The sequence below is a fragment of the Cyprinus carpio genome, chromosome B15, assembly GCF_018340385.1.
Source record: "Cyprinus carpio isolate SPL01 chromosome B15, ASM1834038v1, whole genome shotgun sequence".
Classification (NCBI taxonomy): Eukaryota; Metazoa; Chordata; class Actinopteri; order Cypriniformes; family Cyprinidae; genus Cyprinus; species Cyprinus carpio.
The window spans coordinates 4,837,248-4,852,751 of NC_056611.1; the positions used below are offsets into that span (position 1 = coordinate 4,837,248).

General features: G+C 39.6%; 1 protein-coding gene across 11 annotated transcripts in view; it reads right to left on the reverse strand.

Moving 5' to 3' along the window:
* dock10 (dedicator of cytokinesis 10) overlaps positions 1-15,504 on the reverse strand; it is a 110,505-nt gene that overhangs the window by 22,242 nt on the left and 72,759 nt on the right. For 9 of the 11 annotated variants that reach the window (XM_042738973.1, XM_042738981.1, XM_042738976.1 and 6 more), the window contains exons 18-39: positions 12,309-12,374; positions 12,126-12,218; positions 11,896-12,019; positions 11,649-11,770; positions 10,412-10,495; positions 10,227-10,319; positions 9,683-9,801; positions 9,518-9,587; positions 9,283-9,396; positions 9,124-9,195; positions 8,319-8,465; positions 8,007-8,090; positions 7,470-7,566; positions 7,305-7,337; positions 5,602-5,780; positions 5,391-5,507; positions 3,634-3,751; positions 2,588-2,709; positions 2,348-2,462; positions 2,149-2,215; positions 1,995-2,042; positions 357-458 (exon numbers count right to left, since the gene is read on the reverse strand). In XM_042738973.1, the coding sequence (XP_042594907.1) occupies positions 357-458; positions 1,995-2,042; positions 2,149-2,215; positions 2,348-2,462; positions 2,588-2,709; positions 3,634-3,751; positions 5,391-5,507; positions 5,602-5,780; positions 7,305-7,337; positions 7,470-7,566; positions 8,007-8,090; positions 8,319-8,465; positions 9,124-9,195; positions 9,283-9,396; positions 9,518-9,587; positions 9,683-9,801; positions 10,227-10,319; positions 10,412-10,495; positions 11,649-11,770; positions 11,896-12,019; positions 12,126-12,218; positions 12,309-12,374 (2,186 nt within the window). The remainder of the gene's footprint in view (positions 1-356; positions 459-1,994; positions 2,043-2,148; positions 2,216-2,347; positions 2,463-2,587; positions 2,710-3,633; positions 3,752-5,390; positions 5,508-5,601; positions 5,781-7,304; positions 7,338-7,469; positions 7,567-8,006; positions 8,091-8,318; positions 8,466-9,123; positions 9,196-9,282; positions 9,397-9,517; positions 9,588-9,682; positions 9,802-10,226; positions 10,320-10,411; positions 10,496-11,648; positions 11,771-11,895; positions 12,020-12,125; positions 12,219-12,308; positions 12,375-15,504) is intronic. The other 2 variants (XM_042738974.1, XM_042738977.1) reach the window with 2 other exon arrangements.

Below are 15,504 nucleotides of genomic sequence, written 5' to 3' on the forward strand. Positions count from 1 at the left end.
AGACAATTAATGAGTTACACAAGTACAGTCAAAGACACCTGATATAAAGTGGGATGAATGTTTTATGCATGTGTGAGTGTGTTTTAGAACGTTATATTCAGGGTTAAAAATCATTATGCTAAGTAATGCATTTATTGCAAGAATTAATTCTATGCATTGCACACTTCGTGTTTCACGCTTAGAAACAAAGCTTCCGAAAGGGTTTTTTTCACAGCCGATTTGGGTCCATGTGAACATTTTAATATCTAAAGAACCATTTTTCACTATAAAGACCCTATTTGGGTATATGTGAAGATTTTTTTTTTTTAGGGTGTATTTTTTTTTGGGAGCTCTGTGTGGACCTGTTAGGTGTTTACCATTGGGGTAGGAGCCCTGAAGACTGGCAGGACACGTTAGACCCCTTCAGGGTGCCATTGTTCTGTGTGGCCTGAGCCAGCTTAACGGCGGCCGCTAGCTTCCTGCGCACACAACGAGCCAATTAGAGCAGGGTTAATGCCAACCTTCATCCTCACAGCCATTACAGACGGGAAAATGAAAGCCAAGCTTCTGGGGCAGTGTTTCAGAGCAGGACAAGTCAAGTTTGTATGTTAGATGCTGGTGCTGTCAACTTTAGAGACTGCTGTGAGGATGTGAAGTTATGTGTGGAAGGCAGACAGAGGACAACATGAACGTGGGAACAGAGAGCGTGATGAGGGAGAGATGTAAGATTAAACACACATCAGAACACAAAGACAACATATGATGTGGGAATAAAACAGGATAGGCTGCTACTCATTATATAGCAATAGTTCCTCTAGTTTTAGTTCCTGCTAAGAAAAGCCTTTATCTGTGTGGTAGACATTTCAGACACCTGAGCAAAAACAGTCCGGATCTGTTCAACACATGTTCAACACAACTCGCTATGGACTGCAAGTACTGTGAATTAGCTTTCAAAGAAATGCTTTCTAAAGCTTTGAAACATCTGCAAATCATTTGTTTCCAACCATTGTTTTGGAGCGTGTATCAAACTCATGTGATTTCCCGAAAACGAGGCTTTGTTATGTCAGAAGTGCTTTCGAAATGTTTTAAAATTTCATCTCTGTGAACCCATGAACCGGTGTTTATGTTTTTTTTTTTACCTTATCTCAGATCAGTTTCATACCATAAACTTGTAGACACTTTTAAATGACACATTTGTGCAATAAAAAGGAACAATTGTGGTTAAGAGTATCCTGTTTAGCCAAGCTCTCCAGAAAACACGTTAAACAGAAACTTCATATTTGATAGTATTTGATGTTTTGTTAAATGCATTTCATACATTTCACTTTCAATAAAACATTTGCAATTGGTTTGTAAAAGGTGTTTTTATGCATGTTTTGGTTGCATTTACACATTCTGACCGGCGGGCATCACCAGCATTTCAAACGATTCAAAACAGTGAATCGTTTTGCGAAGCAAATGATTCAATTGATTCAAGGTTTTGGAAAAGTTTGCTTTTCCCAGCAGTACCGTGAATCAAGCAAGTTAACATCCACTTTGCTTCAGCTACATTATACAATTTCTGCTGTATTTCTTGATATTAGCGTTCAGAATAAAAGTTCTCATTTATCTGACATGTATAGCCAAAGCAGGAATGATCTATAATTTTCAGGCTTGATTTATTGAACTCAGTGTAATTGAAAATACTGGCTTGTAATAGACAGTGCGGTGCCTGGAAAAAACACCCCAGAACCAATTCTTTCATTTTACTAAATTACACATAATACATTATAATTTTATTCTCTGTGATATGTTTATTTCAGTGGAATTCAGTGGAAATGTGGTTTGTGTATTCTCTTATTCCCTAACATTCCTCCTCTCACAAGCACATATACAATCAGAGAAGAGAAGAGAAGAGAAGAGAAGAGAAGAGAAGAGAAGAGAAGAGAAGAGAAGAGAAGAGAAGAGAAGAGAAGAGAAGAGAAGAGAAGAGAAGAGAAGACATAAAACACATCTCTCTGAGGTGGAGATCTTACCTGGCAATGTGACGCTTTCCAAGGAACCGGAAGTGTTGGAGACAGAGTCTGTTTGAAACAGAAGTACGCAAAATAATGAAAACACACAAGGATTTGATTCCTTCTTTCTTTTTCATTCCTGCATTTACTGGTGTTTAAGAACAGAGTCACTCACTCCAGGATATTGAAGAAATCGCTGATCTCCTGGTGGATCGCTCGATGCCAGTATGAAACCAGCACCTCTGCAACACCGAGAGCACATCATCCTCACAACAGTGTATTATGTTACAGCTCACTACACATGCTACAGGATGAGATGTGAATATGTGTGCAATAGACATGTTCTTTCAAGGTTCAGTGGTTTAAAGTCTCACCCTCTGAGATGCTCTTCATGATGTGCAGGAAACATATGAGCAGACTTCTGGTCTCCGCTTGATCCAGTTTGTCAAAGCGTGCACCAAACCCAATGAGAGACTGCGGCCTGGCAAACTGAGTACAGTCATCACAATCATTCTCTCGTTATTCATTCTGTTTGTCTGTTATCTTTCATTCTGAGTTATGCTGGCTCTATCTATCTGTCTGTCAGTCAGTCAAAAATGAATGTACTTGCTCACCTTTTCACATCCATCCATCTTCTCACTATTGCGGTCGCTGTTGCTGGGGTTCGACTCGATGCTGATGAGGGAACCTCTGGAGTCTGCATTGTTAGCTGTTGATACGGCCAATGAAGAAAAGGCTGGGAAAAAACAAATCAGTATATGTGACCCTGGAGTCTTAAGTCTCTGGGGTATATTTGTAGGAATAGACAACAATACATTGTATGGATCAAAATTATCCATTTTTCTTCTATGCCAAAAATCATTAGGATATTAAGTAAAGATCGTGTTCCATGAAGATATTTTGTAAATTTCCTACTGTAAATATATCAAAACTTAATTTTTGATTAGTAATATGCATTGCTAAGAACTTCATTTGAACAACTTTAAAGTAATTTTCTCAATATTTTGATTTTTTTGCTCCCTCAGATTCCAGATTTTCAAATAGTTGTATCTCAGACAAATATTGTCCTCTTAACAAACCATACATCAATGGAAAACTATCCTGATAGCAAGCAACCATTGAATCAATGTTAAAAATAGTTGATTTGTCAGTGTTAATGGCACTGAATTAATATCACTTTTGCACCCACAATTAATGTCGAAAATTTTTTGAAATTTCAACAAACTACCATTATTGTGATCAGTGTTTGCTTCAGTTGCTTTGCATTAAGTTAATTCTCTTTCAGTGCTTACAATAGTGTTCCAATATAAACACTTATGCATTTATAATGAAAGAGATGTTTTGAATTCACTTGCTCTCTTGCTATATGGGTATTTATTCAGCTTTCAGATGATGTATACATCTCAATTTAAAAAAAAAAGCCCCCTATGACTGGTTTTGTGGTCCAGGGTCACAAATGTGAAAGACATTTTTCTTAGGAACTTTTGTTTTTTAAAGGATGTTTTCTTCAGTACAATGACAGTTTATGATGAACACGCTCTAAAAAGAAAAAAAAGACCATAAAGCACTATAAAAGCAGTCGTTGTGATATTATATTCCAAATGTACAGGAACAGACTATGAATAGCAGTCTTTGAAACACATCCACAGCATCACTATACCTGTAATAGAGTTGAGCACTTCCTTGGAGAAGGACGCGTCCATCGAGTTCCCATGACGTAACACATGCGTCACCTGACCTGCAAAACCTACTCCGACACAGAGATCATCTCTGGAACCCTGTAAAGGAAATCTTATCACTTATTAGGCCTCATCCACTGCTTTTGTTTTTTACTACAGTTTTGTACTGTTCCCTGAGGTCCACTTATAATGTTATCAAGATGTTTACATCAAAACACATAGTTTAGAAGTAACAGGCTGTTTCCTGCCCTGCTTTGACTCCCTCACTGAAACGCTCTGTTTAAACAGACGTGGCAGATTGTTTATCCACGCTATTACATCATAGAGTCGTATACTCCTCAAGCTGTCGTTTTGGCAGACTGGCTTCAATATCAGCTGGTTTTAGACGAATGAGAGAGTTTTGAGTTCTGAAACTTATAGGATGTTTTTATAGCACAATGACTTCTTATGCATCAAAAGATCAAGGGAATTTCGACACATTTAACAGTCACCATAGGAACATTATTTTGTGTAATGGTAGAGAAGCTGATGTAATTTCAGTCTAAAATAATGCAGACGTGTTTTTTAAGCCTTGAGGTTGTGAAAGTGCAGATGCATTTTGAATTTTGGATATGGATTTGTGTGCAGTTCCAAAGAAAAGTAGTTGAACAAAGTTTATAAAGTATCCTGTTTGATCTCAATTTTCAAACTTATTTTTGCTACCTTGACATCGCAGCTTGTTCATTATCAAAATAGAATACAGTTAAAGAAACATAAAAAGTTACACTGCTCATTGTAAATAGTCCGTATACAGTCTTATACATAATAAATAATATTTAAACATCCAGACATATCACGAATATGAAAACATTTAGATTTGTGCCGAATGAGAGAGGTTTCAGTTTCGCTTCACGAATATGAAAACATTTCGCTTTAAATGAATTCATTTAGGCTTGATGTTTATATACACTAGCCTAAATTCTGTAACTTTAGAGGATGTGTTGTGGAGAGAATAGCCTACTTGTGTTTATAATGTTTATAAGTTTGTTTTAGCTTACATTATTTCGGAATGTAATAATAAAATGTGACGTACAACCTACGTGACTTATGTTTTTTCCTCTCAAAACACAATTTATACGTGTAGGGTTTTTAACCATGCAGTACACGTTTATAAATATCTTGAGAAAAATATCTTTAAAGCATTGTCAGTTTTTTCTTGCGTTTAATACATTTGGCCAAAATCTAGACTAAATGCAAGATACCAGATCAAGACTCACTCCGTGTTTTTTTCTTTTTGAGTAAACAAAATGCTGTGCCCTTATTATTATTATTAAAGGCATAGAAAAAGTTTAAAAAATAATGTTATTAACCAGTATTTTTTGGAACGGTAATAATACAGAAGAATGCAAAAACGTTAAAATATGGATTGTGTTCGGAGTGTACCCATTGATTATTGGATGAGTGTGAGACTTCCTATCAGAAACTTTGCTCCGGTATGGCTTTTTTTCTTTGCATTTAGTGTTGAAAGGCCTTTACATTGTTCTTGGGAATACTTGATTCTAACTGAACAATTGTGGAATTGTTAATAATGAATAATATAATAATAAATATTACTCAAGTGTAGAAATGAAATACTTGACACCGCTGTTAAAACGCCAGTTCTTGCTCAGCTAATGCGAGTTCTTGATAAAAATAGACGAACAAAGCTTGTTATTATGTTTCATTTCAGCTGATAAATGAGCATCCTGAGCGTGTGTACCTGGTCACTGGCCGTCAGGCAGATTGGAAACAGATCTCGGAGGAAAAAGCGAGGCATGTTGTCAAGGATCAGACCATAAAGAGGCAGGTACAGAGAGGCTATCCGTGCCTGTTTCTCCTACACACACAATACAGCTCAAATCAATACACAGACTAACATGAATGCTGCACAACAACTATATACTGTAAGTGTTATCCCTGTCAAAATTCACCTTTGTGGCATAACGGGAGTCCAGTGAATGTTTAGCCATGAGGTTCTTCAGGCAGGCCAGGGCCAGGTGTCTCAGGTCTTGCTCGTCTTGCAGAGCGAGCCCCAGCTCTCTCAACAACAATCCTGTCAGAAAATGTTTCCTGCAGAACTCTTCCGTCAAAATATACTCTGGAAAGTCCACTGAGAAATAAGACAGAGAGAGAGAAGCCACATGAATGATCATACGTCTGGAGTGTAATCCAGTGTAAGTTGGTGAATGAGTATTTTTGGGAACGTCTGCTTGTGCGTCATTGAATTGTAAAGCATATCTTGATTTTTAATTTACTGAAGGTTATCTTTGGAGCATAAGTTATTTTACTCTGCTGAATTCCTCCTGCTGTAAAACTAGTCAACTAAACAGAAGTGCAGCTGCTGGTCCACATCGTAAATACTACTCCAAATGTAGCCATGCGTTTTAATAAATAATACATTATTTTGAGAAGTGGATATCTGGAGTGAGGTGTGGGAGCATATTTACCAGTTTAATGTGGAAAACGTTCTGAATGAAAGAGAAGTGACTTTGACTTTTTTTTTGGGGCACACTTTATTTTAAGGTCCAATTCTTGCCATTAACAAACCATTAACAATGACTTTTGCCTCAATAAACACATAATTAGCTGCTTATTAATAGTTAGTAAGGTAGTTGTTAAGTTTAGGTATTGGGTAGGATTATGTAGAATATGGTCATGCAGAATATATGCTTTATAAGTAATGGATAATCAACTCCTAGCTGTGCATTGAAGGATTTTAAATGCACGACGTGGAGGCGAAGAACCTCCTGATGGGAAGCACATTTAAAATCCTTTAATGCACAGCTAGGAGTTGATTATCCCTTATTGCGTGGCCATTTGCCAAGTTATAGACAAGTTAAAACTAGTATTGCTCTTTACAGTGCATGGGTAAAAATGTTATTTTAGTCAGTTATGGCACGTTAGCTCTAGCATTCTGCCCGCTTCAAATCAGTACCTTACTTTTACTCAGGAAACATGAAAACTGCAGCAATATTTGAAACTGGACTCCTGCACTTTAAAGGAATAGTTCACCAGGAATGAAAACGCTGAATGTTTTTGTCCATACTATTGAAGTAAATTGAATTGAAACTCCAGTGGTTTAATCCAAGTCTTCTGAAGCTATATAATCACTTTGTCTTGAATCGAATACAATCACTTTGTCTAAAATATGTGGTAGAGCATTGCATTAGCAGTGCAAAAGGTCGTGGGTTCATTCCCAGGGAACTCACATACTAATAAAAAATATGTTTAAATTTATAGCCTGAATGCACTGTAATTCGCTTTGGATAAAAGTGTCTGCTAAATGCATAAATGTAAATGTAATATATATATATATGATCGTTTTGTTTTAAATGAAACCAGTGTCATGATCCTGTGTGTTTGTGCTCTTTATTTATGTAGTCTTTCAATCTGTAGTTTTAGTTCCTGTTACACAATTTTCTTTTTATTTTCTACTTTTCAAGTACATGATATTTGTACTTCATCCACCCGTATAGATATGAGATTTTCCAACCCGTTCTCACTCCCAGGGTTGAATTTTATTATCGACCAGACTACAAAACTGCATTAAACCGCCTCAGAAAACTGTGCCACAGCTTTGAGGAACTTTTACAAATAAGTAAAATAAGTTCTGAAAAAAACATTTAATAGTTACCCAGAGCACTTTGGGTTTCCGGTGCTGCCTTGTCTGACAGAGAGAAACGAGACAGACAGAATATATCAGGGGGTGTGGCCTACAGTATGCTAATTAGGACTACAATGCAGGCGTGAAGTTTTGTGCATGAGACACAAAGAGGTGGAGCTCGTGGTGCCCTCTGACCTGTGATTCGTGCAGACGGGACGGGAAGACTCAGAGGGACATAGTGCTCATAGTTACACAGTTCCCTTATGAACTCAAACTTCAGCTCACACAGCATCTGGAAAAACAACACGTGCACCCAAAACACGTTGTGCACACACACACACACACAGACACAGGCACACACACACACACACACACACACACACACAAGCGGTTCTTTAGTGATAACCTTTGCAACACAGAGACAGTCAATGAATTCAACAGCCAGACAAAACACACACAAACGATAAATAAATACATGTCAGTCATTACATAAGAAAAGATCTTTTAATGTGTAGTGTCACTGTTTTAATGCTGAAGACTTTGAGCGTGCAAATACTGCATCTTCCTACAATCAACAGGATATGATGTCACATTCTTGGGCTTGTGTTTTCACAAATCTGTGCTGTTTGTATTAAATCAATCACGTCCAGGTCCTTTATTGTCCACACATGCTCACATCTAGTGTTACCTTATTAAGAGACACAGAGGAGTGAGAAGGTTTAGTTCAGGTACCTTATTGTCACTGGCTGTGATCATGTTTATGTAGTTGCTGATCAGCTTGAAGGTGAAACCTCTGTCCATGAATGTGAAGCACCGCTGAGGATGGGAAATGCATTTATTTTAATTGATCACAGAAACAAGTTTATAACATTATTATCAACAGGGAGACTCTATTTAGGCTGTCCGATTTCAAATGCATCCACACACAAAATACATAAAGCTATTTATGTGCTTTAAAATCAGTCCTGCATCTAATTGAATTATTTACTTCATTATGCACACATTTTTCAGCATTTAAAAGAGTTGTAGTGTGCTGTTCCTGACCTTCACAAAGGCCGCTATGGCCATATTAGCGCTGCGCGTCTCCTCTGCCAGCTCTTTACTCTTCCAGAAGATGTGATCGGACATCGTCATGATCAGGGTCTCCAGTCGACTCTGGAAAGTGCCAGGAAATCGCTGCGGTCGAGGAAGCTGAGCAAACACATTTGTTACGCATTTCTTATTAAATGTGAAAGACACAGAAGCAGTTGCAAGTCACTTGATGTTGATGAGACTGCAGAAAAAACATCTTTTATTTATTCGGTTTTATTCCGATTTGTTGGTTATATCAGGAAAATGGTAAAAGATGATCACAACTGCAGAAAATTGTGAACATACAGCAATACAGAGTTTAGGACTGTATCGAGCAAGAAAGTACTACTAATCTTGTATCTGGTGTAATTTTACATTTAAGTTTATCTCAAAAGTATATTTAAAATAAAACCAAGAGTTGGTCACACTTTAGTTTGTGGACCATTTCTCACTATTAACTAACTATTAACTATGAGCTTTGCCTTAATAAATGCCTAATTACTGCTTATTAATAGTCAGTAAGATAGATAAGTTTAAGTATAGAGTTTAAGGATTAAGGGATCTAAAATATGGCAATGCAGAATAAGGCATGAAGATGTGCTTTATAAGTACTAATAAACAGCTAGTAATATGCATACTAATAAACAACTGAGAATTAGTCCTTAAACTTCATTATAAGTCCTTATTTTAGGCTGACCGGCTACTGTTCAAATTACACACACAAAAAAACAATAGGGTGAATAAAGCATGAATTCATGTCTGCTGACTCAATATTTACCGTAAGCTTATCTGAGTCCAGCAGATGCTGCGCCATCGACTTCACTATGATCTCTAGAAAGAACCACGAGAACTGCAGGGAACCACACAGATATCAGTCGACAGACTTAACAACACTCCAAGACTTCTGTAAGAGAGAGAGATGGTGATGTTAGCTCACCTTGAGGATATTGCGTATGACCGACTGGTCGTTGCTCTTCAGGTCAGAGGTCATGCCTTTGGCCAACTCTTCGTGAACCGTTCTGAAGCCACAAGCTTCAGTCTTAAAGACAAACTGCTCAAACAAAAGAGAAACACAAACGTGTCCCACTCACATGCAACATGTATCCACAAGAACAAAAACACAACCTTTACCGTCTCTGCACCAGCGACTTTATTTCCCCTGCTTTGTGTACCTTTATGTAAGAGTGCAAATAGTGGTCCAGCTTCTCCTCGTGGCACTTAGCTAAGATGTGGACCAGGACCCTGATGGAAAAGAGGTTTACATGTAATGTTAAAGTGAGAATCAGATCTGACATGTTGACTGAGTGCGTTCAGAAGAGCGAGTGATGGGTTTGTACCTGGTGGTGCTGGTGGACACTTCGTCAGTGTCGTTTTGAGTGAGCACTTTAAAGAGCTGGTTGAAGATAACAGGAAGGAAGCGAATTATGACATGAATCCTCTCCATACTCAAGAGGCCCTGAGAGGACAAAAAAAAGTGTAAATATAAAAAAATATGACTGAATATTCACCTAAAATCATTGAGGAATTTTCACAGGCATTATTCAAACATATATGATGAATACAAGTTAACACAACAATATATACACATAATTTCAAACTTTAAAAATTTGCATTTTGATTTCACTTCAGAAAATTCAAAGAGAGAGAGAGAAACAGTGTAGAATAGCAAAACACACAATATATATGCCTACATTTAAACAAATTGCATAATTTGGTCCCTGTCTTAAGCGAATCTTGTCTTGCAATCAGCTACATGTCTGTCTCTAGATAATATATTTCTGAATATGTATAAAATGGGTTGCATTTTTAATTATAATTCAGTTTTGACTCGCCAGACATTACAGATTTTCAGCCCCCAGGTAAGGCCCTGAATGCACTTACTTTAAGGCAGTTGAGGAAGTTTGAGGTAGGAGGTTGAGAGAGGTCTGCCTCTCGTTTTTGGCACTGCTGGAAGAAACGGTTTAGATGGGGGTCCTGCAAAAAAAAAAACCCATGGGAATTATGAAATCACAAAACATGAGCAAGATAACTGTACATTTTAATCTGAGACTGTGGCTCTTTTTAACCTGAGTATAAACTGTAGACAGCACTAAAGTGGACACTTTGAAGATGGGCTTCCCCCCATCGACCCACTTCACATCCGAGCCATTCTGCAAGAAAAATATTAAAAAACAAACTACTTTAATATCTCGCATGTGAATCATCATTATTTGTCTTTGGGTCTCCTGTTTTGAAACATTCCAGGACTTTTTTACAGATTTTATGCTTATATAATATCAACATGTATTGTGTTACAGAAAGTTACTTGTTACTTGTTTTTTTTAATAACAAAAAAATCTAAAGTTATATTTTTGCCAACTGTAAGGGCCCTTTCACACCAAAAGTTAAATTTAATAAGCCTCAGGCTGAAAGAAAGTGCCTCTGCACCTCACTCCCAATTTCTTTCAACACTGGGACAGGAGAGCCGTCAGTGAACAAATGGGAAAACAAAGTAACTGGTGTTACTTATTTGCAAAAGTAACTCAGATATTTCATTGTAAATTTTAAAGTAATGCATTACTTTACTAGTTACTTGAAAAACGTAATCTGATTACATAACTCATGTCACTTGCAATGCGTTACTGTTGACAGGTTTTAGGATGGATATAAATGTACATGACATATGTCCAAAAATATATTACACATACATAAACATATATTTGAATGGCCTAGATAGACAGTATATGTTAATATATGAAATTATTCAAATTTCTTATAGGTTTCATATATGTATTTACTTGATAACATATTTTATATATGGAAGTGCCATATATGTACATATATTACATTTGCATATGGGGCTACAACAAATATAATTTTTACATTCCTATTTGCTCCAACAGAAAAAATACATAAATAAATAAATAAAAAAATCCACAACTTTCCAAAAAAAAGAAAAAAATATTGAGAGTTTCATTACATTGGCCAGAAGATAGAGATGCCAAATTTGCTATCACTCTATTAGAAATAGTTTTTATGTAATTTAATGCCAAGGTTATATAACACAAAGTATAGATATATAAATGTAGGTTCATTTTTTTGCTAGATTTATGATTTAAATAACTCCGGAAGCTTCATTACTGTCTGTGAAAATGGTCTGTTCTGATTTCTAGTTTATGTGACATATAAAGTTGCCTTTGAATCACTTATGTGTCTTAATCCTTACTTTATATCATCATTATCATCCTTACTGTATATCGGTATTCATCTATTTTCTTTTTCTAAATTGTCTGTTTCTATGTTTTTCTGGATTCTTGCACTCACTTTGGTGGATGAGGACTCTTTAATGTGTAGATATCCACCAGGCAAAGTGCACGAGACTGGAATATTGAAATCCTGAGAGGAAACACGTCCATCCTTCAGAAGAGGCAGCCATGCATAGCCCACTGTAACATACAGTACACACACACTGTCAGAGCACTATACAGCACAATGCATGCACACACACACACACACACACACACACACACACACACACACACAGCACAGGATAATGTGGATTTACAGATACCTGGAGTCTCAAGAGCCTCTTTCTTCTTAGAGCTGGTCTTGGCATTGATGTCACAGGTCACATGATAGAAGGAGAAGAGTAAATGGTGTTTCTCATGAAGATGTGTGGGCAGCTCAATCTTCACCTGATCAAGCATATCATAACAAACAGTAAAAGACCCATAACCTTAATTTTAATGTACAGTAACCTACAAAAGCTGCTAAAACACTTGAAAAGAAAATTTTGCAAACCTCATCACAAAAGTCTGGGTTCTGTGAGTGATGCAGAACTGTGGAACAGGCAGTAGTGGTAAAAACTGGACCTCCTGGCTTTCCGTAGATGCACTGTGGAAATGGATTTACAGCATTTATATTTACGAGGCAAATTTTAAAGCAGATGTTGATGGAAACTGATGGAAACTTGTGTTATGTTACCTTAAGTGGCTTGGCATGTTCTTCATCAGAGCTTCTGAACTCCACGTAAACGGCTATGTTTCGAGCCTAAAACAAGAACAGACACAGCATGACTGTACACTGCATGTTAACAAAAAAAAACCAAAACAATCTAAATGAAGCACATCTGAGTCCTTCATTAAACTTCAAGCAACTTCAGCATGATCAGTCACTCCACAGCGGCCATTCAGAAGTTAAAACTTAACTGTGGTGTAAAATAGTTATCCAGTACTGCACCAGTAAAAACTGGTTTCAGCATAACATTTCGCATGTAACCATGGTTCCCCGAAGGGAATGAGATGCTGCAAAAGTTTCCACTTCAAGGTGTACAGTTTCCTCATGGCGGGAGCTCTGGACTGGAGTATGGTCTCAACAACCTCAGTTGAGAGACCGGGTGCTATGAGCAGTGCCCCCTCAGGGGCCATGCCCACAGTTTCCATAACTCCAGGTGGGGGTGAAGGATGGTGCCCCCTGCCTGAAAGAGGAGGTCCATCCTGAGAGCCGTCGAGGAGGGACACAAGGTCCGAGAACCATACTCGGGCTGGCCAGAATGAGGCTACTAGCAGAAGACGGTCCCCGTCCTGGCATACTCTCTCCAGAAGTGATCGAGGGAAAAGCATACAGACGAAGCCTCAGCCATGTCTGCACCATGGCATCCAGTCCAAGCATAGCTGGATGTGTGAGGGACAACCAAAGCAGACAGTGTGTCATTTCCTGTGATGCAAATGGATCCACTTCTGCTTGGCCGAACTCCCTCCAAAGGAGCTCTGGGTGGAGCCACCATTCCTCGGGTCTTAGCCCCAGTCTCGACAGGTTGTCCACTCCTCGACTGAGGTGCTCAGGGATGTAGATTGCTCTGAGTGAGAGGAGCTTTCCCTGAGCCCACAGGAGGATCTGGTGCACCAGCCTGCAAAGGGGGCGCGAGCGCAGACCCCCTATCGGTTGATGTAGGAGACAACCGATGTGGTGTCTGTGCGAACAAACACATGATGCCACCTTAGGTCTGGAAGGAAGTGTTTCAGCACATGAAACACGGCCAGCATCTCTAGGCAGTTGATGTGCCACATTAGATACTGGCCTTCCCACAGACCCTGGGCAGAGTGACCACTCATGACCACTCCCTAGCCCGTGAGGGAGGCATCCGTCATTAGCGTTACATGACAACAAGGAGCCCCTAACTTTGTGCCTTGAGACAGGAACCAAGGTCTCTTCCACATGTCTAAGGCACGTAAGCAACGCTGTGTGACCTTGATCATTTGAAACAGGTTTCCCCTCTGGGAAAACCCCTTGGTCCTGAGCCACCACTGCAGGGGTCTCATGTACAGCAGGCCAAAAGGTATCCCATTGGACGCAGCTGCCATCAGACCCAACAGTCTCTGAAATGGTTTGACAGTGAGTGACCAGCATACCCAAACTCCCCTCACGGCTGTAAGAATCACTTCGATACGAGCAGGAGCTGTGCTTGCATCATAGTTGAAACCCACACCATGCCCAGATAAGTGGTTCTATGTAGTGGAGAAAGCACACCTTTCTTGGCATTTAGCCATAACCCCTGCACTTTCATATGGGCGAGGATGACATCTCGATGTCGAATCGCCTGCTGCTGAGACTAAGCTAGGATTAGCCAGTCGTTGATGTGATTCAGTATGCGGATGCCCTGGAGTCGCAGTGGAGCCAGAGCAGCATCTACACACTTGGTGAAAATGCAGGGTGAGAGTGACAGGCCGAAGGGAAGAACCCGATGCTGGTATGCTTCGCTCCTGAAAGCAAACATCAGGAACTTCCTGTGTTGAAGAAGGATGTATATGTGGAAGTACCTTGAGATCTATCGTGACAAACCAGTTCTCGGACCTGATTTGAGTCACGATCAGTTTGATAGTGACATCTTGCACCGAAAGCATTTGATAGCATGGTTCAACAGATGCAGATCTATAATCAGACGCAACCCCCCCATCCTTCTTCAGAACGATGAAGTAACGGCTATAAACATCAGGAACTTCCTGTGTTGAAGAAGGATGTATATGTGGAAGTACCTTGAGATCTATCGTGACAAACCAGTTCTCGGACCTGATTTGAGTCACGATCAGTTTGATAGTGACATCTTGCACCGAAAGCATTTGATAGCATGGTTCAACAGATGCAGATCTATAATCAGACGCAACCCCCCCATCCTTCTTCAGAACGATGAAGTAACGGCTATAGAACCCGGACTCTCTGTTGAGAGGAGGGACCACCTCGATGACCTCCTTCCTCAAGAGAGTGTCTACTTCCTGTTCCATAACCAGAGCCAGCTCGGGGCCCACTAGCATGGCAATAACCCCGTTGAAACGAGGCGGTCAAGAAATGAACAGTATTCTGTAACGTCTTTCTACAGTCTGCCGGACCCATTTGGCAGAAGTTCCTACCAGAAAGTCTACTAAGGGAATCAGCCTCTCAAGACTGGCTTCTGGTGTGGCTAGAGGAGTCACTTTGGTTCCCTGAATGGGTGAACAGCAGGAAACGACCGACCTGACCGCTATAGCGCCCTCCCCTGAGGGGACTGACATCTGCTAGAGGTTTTAACTCCTGAAGCAGATGACTTGCAGGAAGGGACCAATTTATGCACTCTAGCCCCCTCGCTTGATGGGATGATCATTCCCGTGCCGTGCCTTTGCCGGGCGGCAGCTGAGAAATACGCTCTTTGGAGCTTACTGAGCCCTGAAACACCGGAGGTGGCAGGGGTATCAGCGTGGCTCCCTGAGGACACTGAGGAGGAAATGGCTGCCCCCAGGGGCTTGACATTCATGGCATCAGGGCCGCTTAACTGAAGTCTTAGACAGAATAATGGTCCGAAGATCCGTTTTCTGCTTTGAAAAACCCTGACCGAGACTGTTGCCCCGACCCCTGCTCCTCCTGCAAGGTGGTGCAGGTTACGACACTCCAATTTGTCTCTGGTGGAATAAGGAGCTTGAAGGCTGGGGCTGCTCCTGCTCAGCACCCCCGACGTCGCCTAAATCTCCTCTGTATCCAGAGGATGAGGGAGGAGATAGGATGAGATCTGTCTCCAAACTTCTAATAAATAATAAATATATGCAATTTAAAGAATCTTGAAAAATAGCTTACAAACACATGAATCTGTTTGCATGCAATAGAAAGAAAGAGAGAGAAAGGAAGCATCCATCTACACACAGTTTCCCTT